Source organism: Nanorana parkeri, unplaced genomic scaffold (genome assembly GCF_000935625.1).
Source record: "Nanorana parkeri isolate BGI_ZX_2015 unplaced genomic scaffold, ASM93562v1 scaffold599, whole genome shotgun sequence".
NCBI classification, from domain to species: Eukaryota; Metazoa; Chordata; class Amphibia; order Anura; family Dicroglossidae; genus Nanorana; species Nanorana parkeri.
The window spans coordinates 482,019-493,284 of record NW_017306867.1 but is presented as its reverse complement, the minus strand read 5'-3'; the positions used below and the strand labels follow the sequence as shown (position 1 = coordinate 493,284).

At 43.2% G+C, this 11,266-nt stretch overlaps 1 protein-coding gene across 4 annotated transcripts in view; it reads right to left on the bottom strand.

Moving 5' to 3' along the window:
- The window catches only part of APP (amyloid beta precursor protein), a 207,434-nt gene that overhangs the window by 64,563 nt on the left and 131,605 nt on the right, over positions 1-11,266 (bottom strand). For all 4 annotated transcript variants that reach the window (XM_018562783.1, XM_018562782.1, XM_018562785.1 and 1 more), the window contains exons 4-5: positions 10,977-11,089; positions 7,166-7,356 (exon numbers count right to left, since the gene is read on the bottom strand). In XM_018562783.1, the coding sequence (XP_018418285.1) occupies positions 7,166-7,356; positions 10,977-11,089 (304 nt within the window). The remainder of the gene's footprint in view (positions 1-7,165; positions 7,357-10,976; positions 11,090-11,266) is intronic.

Below are 11,266 nucleotides of genomic sequence, written 5' to 3'. Positions count from 1 at the left end.
ACACATACACACACACATAAACCTTTATTTATTCCAAGAGTCCTCTGCAAAGTCTAATGATGTCACCTTTGCTTCATTCCTCTTCTCCACCGTTGGTGCAGGATGATCCGAATACACTAAATGGCACTCATGTAATGATGTGAGAGCATCATTCAGTGCAGCAGGACCTTGATAGCACTACTCCAGGGGGGGCAGGTCCATGAAAGCCTGGGCTCAGAGGAGGTGGACTGAATTATGCTGTTCAGCATTCAACCTGGAACACTAAGGAATTTTAGTTGTAAATAAAAGTGCTGATGGGGACAGTCCTTGATTGAAGGCAACTATTGCAGTAAAAGCTGAATTTTGAAATTCCTGGGATGTCAATTCTTGATTTTTATCTTTTTATTTATGTGTAGTTCTGCTTTAAAAGAGAACTATGGCTCAACTTTTTTTGCCATAGTACTTTTTAGGGTCACAGGAGGACATATACTAATGTCCTCCTGTGACCCAAAACTCAGCATATAGTGGGCTGTTGCACGCTATACGCTGACGGCGCAGAGCCCCGCTACAGCCAGGATGGATCCAGACAATATTTTCAGTATCAAACTTGCCGCCTGATTGACAGTTGGCTCTGCCTCTGTAGAGGCAGAGACAGCTGTCGCTGACCCCTCCACAGTCCGTCCCTCCAGTCAGCAGTGGAGGAAGGGAGAGTGGAGGGGGGGAGTCCCTGTAGGGAACGGTGACTGAGAGTCACTGTTCTCTGCCGGGAGATGATCGGGAACTGAGCAATCTGCGGTATGTGATCGCTTAGTTCCCGATCAGTAGAGCCGACGTGCGAGAGCTTCTGTGTCACACGTCGGCTCCAATTATGGGGATGATTGTATTTCACTCTCCCCATAATTCTCCTTAACACTTCATGGTCTGTGGTTTCGGAGGAGAGGAGTGCATTCCTCCTTTGATTTATTTAGGTAGCTGCTTAGCACAGAGACGTCAGCCACTATCTACATTTGCTTAGAGCTCAGCCTTCTGGCACTAGATGGTAAATATGCGATATTCATATTTCAAAAGAAAATGCTATTTTTTTTATTTCTGAAAAGAGAGAGAGAGAGAGTGCGAGAGATTCCTTTAAATGTAAATCTACTGAACGTTCTGCTTTAGGAAACAAATGGAATATTTCCTGGACAGCACTTTTATTTGAATTTGATTTTTCTTGTTCCCTGGAGTTGTGTTTTAATATCAACCAGATTACTTGCCTGTCATACATCGGGTGTTAAAAAGGTAACAGCAAACGGTCTGCTAAACAGGATGGAAGACAGCCGCAGTGCGAGGAGGCGAGATTCATGTCATTGCCTGCCATGGCTGCCGCATTTCACCTCGTGCATTCAGATTTTAAATATACTTTCCCAACTCATCTAAAATGTCATCAGTGTCATCCTGCTGGATTTATGACACAGCTGCATCAAGTCATTTCCTTTCAAAGGTCACTCACAGATCCACCAATGGAAATACCAGCAAAGTGGAAACCGATTTGTCCTTCAAGCGCGCTAAGAAAAAAAAAAAGCCTCTTTACTGCGGCCATCACCTCAATGCAACGCTGAAGAGCAATAAAGCAAGCTGTGCGAATTGATGTTTGGTGTGGCTGGCTCGGAGGGGCTCGCTGTACAGGAATCCACACTGCACCTGCAATGAATTGCGTGCCGACGTGAAGCTGGAGGGCTGACAGTCATGTGCTTCTTCATTGCGCAACCTGCTCACTAATTATCGGTAAGCCGCCAGGCAAATCAAAAGCTCATTCACTTGAACGGTCCATTACAAGCCTTAGTGATTAGCAAATATTTCATCCTGGGGCTGCGGGAGGATGAACAAAGCAGCACTGGATGGGTAGAAGAAAACACACAGCTCAGTTAAAGAACTCCAGCTTATACCATGGTGTTTTCAGACTAAATAACCATACTAGAGCTAATATATATGTATATTTTGTAGAAGCTGAGCAGATATAATAGACACAATTAGTGTAGGTTTGTATTCATTAATACATTTTTTTTATGCAAGCAGACTAGGTATTGGAGTAAAAGGAATGTGTTGTTAGGAGGAGAGAGCAGAGGCAATATTCATTCTGCTGCTCCAGCTTTTACTGTCCAGGTATAAGCTGGGGGAGAAACAAGAGAGCATCTGAAGGCAAAACAGTTTCTGCTACAATCGCTCTTTAGCAAACCTAGAATGACCTGTGTACTCTGTATTAAAGGGGAACTACCGAGAAAGTACAATGTACTCCTCCCAATAGTTTGAGCCGGCGTGTGACACTGCATCTGTCATATGCCGGATCTACAGCTTGAGAACTACGTGATCACAAACCGCTGATCGCTCAGTTCATGGCTTCTCCGTGCATTGATTGCCCCCTCCCCTCTCTCTGTTCCTCCAGCGTTCATTGGAGGGACAGATAGTGAAGGGGGCGGGCACAGCTGGCCCTGGCTCCAGAGAAGCAGAGACAGCTGTCAATCAGGCAGCAGGGGTGGATCTTGACAATATTTTTGGGGTCCTTGCCAGTTGCAGCACGGCTCTCCACTGTCAGTATATAGCGGGCAATAGCCTGCTATATGCTGACTTTGGGTTACAGGAGTACATTGTGCCCCCAAAGAGAACTAAAGCCCCAAAAAAGTTTGGCCATAGTTTTCTTTTAAATGCATATTTGTAAAATAAACACTTTGTCTAAATTGTAAAAAAAAAGTATATAAACTGTATAAAAAAATGAATTCCAGTCAAACATATAAAAAACAAATGAATGCTGTGCTGTATTTATCAAACACTTGTATATGTGTATTTTTAGGATGCAAGCAGAGCAAGTATGTAAATTTGACTTGGTATCAACCTTTAGCAGTCCCTATACAGCAGAGCTCAGACTAGGGAGGGAGAAGCAGCACAAGTAACCAGTCAGTTGTGCTGCAGTGCGAGGAGCATGCCGATAGGAGAAGAAAGTATAGTGACAGAGAGAAGAGCTCATCAGTCTTCTGCTTTTCCTTTCACGGTCCAGTCACATAGTGGGGGTGGGAAGGAGAACTGTAAGTGTAACATAACTGCAGCAGAGCTAAAACAGGTCACCTGCCCTTCCACACCGGGCTGTTCTTTGTTTTAGGAACAAATCCTTAGGCAAGTAACACAGCTATCAGATATGTATATTTCAATGGTGTATTTAGCAGTTTGTCTGGAGTTCAGCTTTAAAGGGAAAGATAGTTGAGCTATAAAGTCTATGCAATTGTGTTTATTTCTTTTTTTACAGTAAATAACTGTGATCAGCTTTAGGTGAATAATCTCATTAGTAGTGCTAATGTTTTACACTGCACAGGCCCCCTGAATGCTGCTATGGTAAATACAGGACCGGTGGTGTCTCTAAAGGAAAGATTTGGGGTTCTACTCTAGTTATTGCCCCCAAAGTAGTCAATAAATGGTCCAGTTATTGCAAAGAATGCTTGTAGGAGTATAACATATAATTACTGGACCATTAATGGGCCAGTTATGACTTGACTGTAATTGTAATTTCTAAATGAGGCTAATTAAGCTCATCAACAGTCCTTGAGTGGTTATATGTGTGTCAGGGAGTATGGTAGCCGTACCATACTCCCTGATACACAGATAACCCCTAGAGGGAGCATCACTAACCTGTACATGAAACAATATGGGGTTGATTCACTCTGCAAAGTGAACATTCGCTTTGTAATAAATAAACCCCGATATTAAAATATGGCGCAACAGCAACAATTAAAATATTCAGCTAAAACTTCACAGTATGTGTTGCATAAATCAGCGCATTACTATCTGTTAAGGCGTGCTGCATTAAGGCAGCCCATTTATTTTGAATGGACTAGCAGCACACCTTTATGCACAGAAAATCAGGCACAACCCCTTTTTCTTAATGCAGTAGTACCACAATACAAGGCATGCGTGTTGTGCTGCACTGCAGTGTTGGTGCATTTCCTGTTACTGTAGTAGTGCGTTGGGGTGCGCTTCAAAATGAATGGCACTGCAGCGCACAATGGTTCCCATATAATGGTAATGTTTGGACTACTTTATGGGGACCACCATTAAAGCGGCGCTAAAGCATATTAAAGAATTTTGGAAACATCTACCAGTGCACCCAATCTGGCTAACCTCTGTGCACTAACCTCCACACACCCTGTCCCCTGTAATGCTTCACCCCCTTGCTTTTTTTCTTCAGGGCTTCCTATTTATGCAGCACCAGTCCCTCCCACATGTGACGCAAGGGAGAAAATCCTATGAGCACTACATTGCAAAGCAAGAAGTGCCGACATGAGATCTTTTCCCCATAGTTCTCCCTAGGGTAACGGGAGGACACAAACTAGCGTCCGGTGCATACGCTAGCCCTTGTTTGCTCTGGCACCACCCTCTATGGATGACGGAATTTTTTGTCGGGACTGCATATATGCCAGGACGATACCACTGCAATCTTTTATATCAATGGGGACAAAGTATTCTTCAATTGCAGGAACTGTAAGTACCACAACAATTTTAAAGACACGTGCATGTGTGGCTTTAAGTACTTGCACTGCCAACAGACACGTATTGATGGCAGCAAACCCTCCCCTACTGCTCCATTCAGTTGTTAGGAATGAAAGCAAAGCCCTGTGTACGCTAGAAATCACTGGAGCCATTTCTCCTGTAGTAGTGCTGATTGGCATAGTGCGGTCACATGGGTAAGCCTGCTGCTTCCCAATACCCAAAAGTACAGGACATTTCCTTTGGCTCCCACTACTGAACAGAGTGGAGACTAAAGGAAAGGTACGCATATACTGTTAGGAATAAGGGGAGGGTTAAAGTAAGCCTGCCTTGAATGGTCAAAGAAGATGTTTGATTTTAACCTACTAAAACCTTAATTACAAAAGGAACGAAGAAGAGCACACTACTTACCTCCATAGCATTTTATTGGTTGCTTACCTACCTAGCAGCTCAACTAGTGCAGAGAAGCCTATCCCCGCATAACCCGTTACTTTGATGGAATATATATTATCCTAGACAAGGTTCTCTTATCCCTGACTAATTGAAATTATTCTCTAAGCATGAAGTAATTCAATTCCAAGTTGTCTGTGCTTGGAGCACTAGCAATTATTCTGCATGGCTGCTTGAGCGCATGGCCACATCATAACTGCTTCCTTTAAGAACAAAGCATTTCTCAAAACTAGACGATTCTGAAATAACTCATTATCTTAGAATAATAAAAAAAAGCTGCAGTTACAGAAGTGTCCTCGTACAAAATGTAATCAGAGGTGAAGCGTTGTCCACCAAAGGCACATCCAAAGTTTAAAAGCATAACTTTCCGTATGTTCAATATGATGGATACTGAAATCACCAAATGCACTAAAAAGTATTATCCTACTATTCTAATGATTATGATCATCTTTTTCCCTATGCAGAACTCCACACTGAACACACCGTTAAAACACATATATGCAGACTGTATTTGCCAACAGAGTTTATATTCCAATAAGCTGCTCTTGTGACTCCCACACCTCTGCCAAGGCATGCCACACGCCATGTTCTTTCTTAGCTTGCAGCTTCATGTGCCGCCTGCTTTTTGCACAAGCAATTAGCGATGTTATTATTTTTCTTTAGGCCAATAACCACAGAGGTGACGCAGGAAGCTTCAAAAATCATAGCGCCACCTGTCTGGCTGTGCAGTGATCCTGAGATATGACACAAGGTTATCTGAAAAGAATGATCTGTTAGTAAAACAGCTCACATATATGTATTTAAACTGCACATTCAGCTGGCGGAGCTCCAATCGTTTCTACAGGTTTTGGAAGTATCCAATCTGTTCAAGCAGCCACTTTTATGTTCATCTGGATGGCACCTGGAATTAAGCTGTACACAGTTATTTTTATCCAGACATACTAATCCTAGTGCCTTAAGGTTCCCCAAGGGGTTCTCGAATAGTCGGTTATTAAGTATGTAATAAGGCATGAAAAGCATTAAAGTCTTAGCAGGCTAGTATGACTTTGCGGGGGCAGGTATCCAGGCGCTAAGCCAGTTTTCCTACTAATTATGGCTCTACAACAGCAGTACCTAGCTCCATTATAGGGGGTCGGAAGTGAATCCCCTGACATCACTAAAGAGCCACATATAGCACTAACTATTTATAATCATGCAGAAGATAGAGAAGTAGAGACTGGGGACATGCAGTAGGAGACCATCAAGAGACTGGGACATGCTACAAGCGACTGCTAATCATCATTGTCATTACAGCCTCATCACAAATCAATACTCCCACATTAAAACATTCAGAGAAATAAACATAAAAAGAAAATAGATAATTGAGCAAGAAAAGTGCCAAAAACTTGTTCCTCCACTGATGTTTCATGCCCTTACAGGGCGTATCCTACATTTCAGACACATCAATTATTATTTGTCTCTACTTGCAGGGTGTTTAAGGGGATACATATGGGGGAAATGTGCAGAAATGTACTAGATATGTGTTGTTTTTTTTTTTTTATTTTGCTTTGACATACACTTAAAAGGAGAACTATGAGGTTGAGTGATTTCCACTCAACCTCATAGTTCGAGCCGACGTGTGACAATGAAACTGTCGCACGTCAGCTCAATAGATCGGGAAGTGAGTGAACACATACCGTCGCTCGCTCACTCCTCGATCATGTCCCTGCAGAGAGCCGTGACTGTCACTCACGGCTCCATGCACGGATTCCCCTCCTCCCCGCTCCTCCACAGCTGACTGGCGGAACGGACGGGGGAGGGGGCGGGTACAGCTGGCTCTGCCTCTAGATAGGCAGAGCCAGCTGTCACTCACACAGCTGTGTGGATCTCGACAGTAATGTCAGGATCCTTCCCGGCTGCGGCGGTGCCAGTATACCACGAGCTGTAGCTTGCGGTATACTGAGCTTTGGGTCACAGGAGGTCACTACTTTGTGTCCTCCCGTGACGCTTAGGAGAACTATGGGGAAAAACACTTACCCCATAGTTCTCCTTTAAAGTCCTCTCCTGGGGATTGTGGTCACAGAGACAGGAAGTGCGGGGAAAGTGGCAGAAAGCAATACTGAGCTGAGCGCTTTTAGCAGGCTAAACTGCAATTAGAGTAAAACAATTATTTTGCAATAAACCCCATTTATTATAATGGGTCCGATAGCAGTACCCGCAATGAGCTGGTTTGGGTAACACTCACCTTCTGTCTGCATAGTCCGCATCGGCACCACCCCACCAGACGTCAGAGTCATCTTCAGCATCAGCAGAGTCAAAGTTATCATTCTCGTCAGCAGCAGGACAGCACACAAACTCTACTCCTCGGAATTTGTTGATGCCACAGGGCAGGAGCATGCCATAGTCATGAAGACTCATGCTCCTCTCACTGCAGGACTGAAAAACACAAAACAATGCTGAATCATAAGATGCTAGAAGCAAAGTTCAGAATATTTCAAAATTACTTTCACAGTAATTGAACCCAAGACCAAGAATCTCAGCCAATTGCATGCAACCAGGCTCCAGTGTGAGCCACCATGTTCTTATGTATGTATCACATACTCAGTTTCTAATAAACATATTGCATGCAAAGCATTGGATATCAATAAGTGACCTTAAAATCCCACAGGAAGAAAAAAAACATTGCAAATGATATAAAGCATGCAAATCAAATACTGCAGATCTATTACTGAGCAGGAGGTTCAAGTTGCTTTAAATCATTGGGGCTCATATATACCAGTATGCACTGCAGGAACTTTACCAATATCTTTGCAGCCCCTGTTATGAATTGAGTGTTCCTGTCCATTCATAAACTGTGGCTATAGTATGAGTTACTATGTCCACAACCATGGATACATAGAAAGTGATAGAGCGCTCCTTGTTTATTCATAACTAGGGACACAGTAAGCATTCTATGTGCTCAGTTATTTATAAACAGTCAAAGTTCAGCTGATCGCTGAGTGTTTGTATAGCGTCTGATTCGTCTGTCATAGGAGGCTGAGCGGGCGGGTGCTGGGAGGAGAGCTTGGCCTCCTGTGACACCACTGACAGCCGACTCCTCCCCTGCACCGCTGGCTCGGCCTCGGGAGGAAAGCTTGGCCTCCTGAGAGAATGCCGACAGCAATCTCCTCCCCGAACCACTCGGCCTCCTGAAAGTTTCTCTCCTCCCCAATGGGATCAGAGGGGACACAGAGCCTCGTCTAGTGAGGAGGAGAGAAATTAGAGATGCACCACATTCTCAACAAACATTTTTACTTTTGGCATTTTGCCCAAAGTACCATTTCCTGCTGAAATGTTTCAGCGACCAAAATTTTGGTGCATCCCTACTTGTTTTTCTTTTCTTCCCCAGTCTTCTCGCAGTGGAAATTTTTACTAAGAGCAGGCTAATATATCTCCATTTACTTCCTGGAACTCTGGCACATGTGACTAGGACATGTGACCATGCACATCATCTCAGGGGAGGAAAATGCCTTTCCCCGAGATCTCATCAGATTACAGGTGAGATTTCCCAGCAATTCTCTGCTGATGTAACCTTCCCAGGATGCAACACTTGGACACGATTACATCACCAGTGCCCAAGAGGACCGGGTAATAGAAAAAAATATTTTAAGTAAAAGAATACTATGTTTAATGAATGTAAGATGATTTCATATAAGCGTGAGCAGAGCTGCATGCTAATGTCATTTGTAGTGAAAGGGGGTAAAGGTCAACTTTAAGGTCAGTTGTGTTAGCCAGCCTATTTAATATCATAGGGCTGGAATGCACCTAAACACGCTAAAAATGTAGGGTATGCTGAATGTCTTCTGCAGCACACCGCAATGCCTATTCTATCTACTGACTGTTCAAACAGAAAACACTAAATTATATCTTTGCTCATTTAATGTGACACTAAACTCAGGCGTTAAAAATAAAAATACATTCAAGTACCCAAACTATAAACAAAAATGTATCTTATTTGTGTATCACTCGACTGTAGATCCACAAATCATCTCTGCATTGGTGCTGACACTGTCCTTCCATCTGGAGGGGGGCTACTTTTGTTCACCATGGTTCCTGTGTGTGCTGTAAAGTAGTCACCGCTTCAAGCTCCTTCCCGTGATGGACTACAATCTCACATTTAGTTTACTAATTTAGTATTGAGATTGTAGTCCATCACGGGAAGGAGCTTGGAGCGTCGCCTCCTTACCTCCACATACAGCGGTCCTGTACAGCAGACATTCCCTGCTCCTTCTTTCCACTTGTTTTCCCTCCACTGCCTGTCACTTGTTTCGTCCTCCCCTCTCCTTCGGCCTCTCTTCCCTGCCCCTCCAGAGCGTGCACACCTCTGCACCGTCAGTGTATTGCCGCCTCCTCCTCTTTTTCACACCAGCGGCAAACACATTCACTGGGCTCCAGATCCAACTCCAGCAGCATCAATGCCCGATCAACATTGGACTCCATGAGACCATCCCCGCCCTAAGGATCGCTCAGGACAGCCAATCCACAGCATCTATCTGAGCTCTAAAAGGAGGATAAGCCCAACCGTGGTCACCAGCAGACCTCCTCTAAATAAAACCACATGCCATTTTGCATGAGGGTGAGTGCATACACTTCTTTCTTGCTCCATTTATACCAGTATTACATAATTTGCTGTCTTTTCATCTCTCTTGTTGCCTGGTTCCTTCGTCTCCATCCCCACCGCATGAGCCAGAGAAGCCCCTCTCACCACTGGAAGTTCACTAACTTTACCTAAACGACACCACGCTGCTCCCTATTGGTTTATTTTATTGAGCTCCTATCAACCCTCCAACATGCGAGTGTAATTACTGTTTATACTCCTTGTTCCAACCACACCTGAGCTATTGCACTAGGTTGTGGAGCTTCGGTTTTTCCATTTTTGTTTTCTACAGCACACACAAGGGCCCCCCCAGTCTGATTCAACCAGGAGCTGTACACCAGCGTATGACACACAAGCCCTTCCTGAGAGCGCTTCCAACAGTGGACTTTCTAGAAACCTTCTAGAGCTTGGAGCGGTGGCTACTTTACAACACACACAGGGACCAAGGGGAACAAAAGTAGCCCCCCTCCAGAAGGAAGGACAGTGTCCGCACCAATTCAGAGATGATTTGAGGATCTACAGCCGAGTGATACAAAGATAAGAGACATTTTTGTTAATAGTTAAGAATGCATTTTTACAGTTTAACTCATGAGTTTAGTGTCACTTTAAGGTCATCTATGTACTCCCCATGTGACAATACTGACTGGCCCACTGTTGATGTTCCTTCATACCCAGATGTACCAGGTATTACCTCTGGTTCTCAATGATGAATGGAGTGGCAGGGTAACAAAGTAAAGGTAAGTATATATTGCTGGGGATGGACCAATTAAAGCAAACCTGAATGGACAAAGCACAGGTTGGCTTTAATCCGAGATAAGACAATGGAAACATACTAATCTGCATAGATCACTGTCCAATGCATGTGTTCTGAGTAAAAAAAAAAGACCAATTTATTTATATTTAAATGTCTTAGGGGAAACAAGACTTGACCTATCCTCCCAAGCATACTGTATTAACAGCACTGTATAATTTGAATACAATTAAGACATGTTTGCCAACTGTAGAGAATCGCATGTTTAACTGTGTTGACTTTGTGTTCATCTCAGTGTCCTTCTTTGCTTCCATTATTCCCTCCAGCTGCTTATTAAACACTGTAAATGTTTGCATTAAACCAAAAGATGTGAAAATCCAGGGTAGTCTTGTAACAAATAGGATTGTAATGTGAACTCAAAACCGCAAACTGGAATATGTCTGGGAGTCGGACCACCTCAAAGTTGAAGAGAAGAACTCTCTGATTAGGGAGCAGATGGTAGTCAAGAAAATTGGGGTAAGATGATTGCATTTAAACAAATTTGTTTTGGTTTTTCCGCATGAATAAAAGTAATTCCACAATGATTTCTGTTTGGTTGATTTAACCTTACATGCAGCATATGACATGTCAATGTCATGAAGTACATGGGATATTGAACATCGGTAGTACCTCTTTGGCTACTGTGTGCCAGTGAAGATGAGTCTCACAAATATCCATTCTTTCCTGGTGGAGGAATCGGCATTTATCTGGCACCAGAAGAGCATCGCTTACAAATTCCCCAACTGAAAAAAAACAAATAAAGAATAAACAGTTTAAAAACAAAATAATATGAAACAATGCACCACAAACATGAATTTCTGGTCATCTACACATTTCACAGAACATTAAGCTCAGAAATGTTTTTCACATTACAGTTGGTTAACTGCTGAATATGACTAACTATATATATCTATATCTAT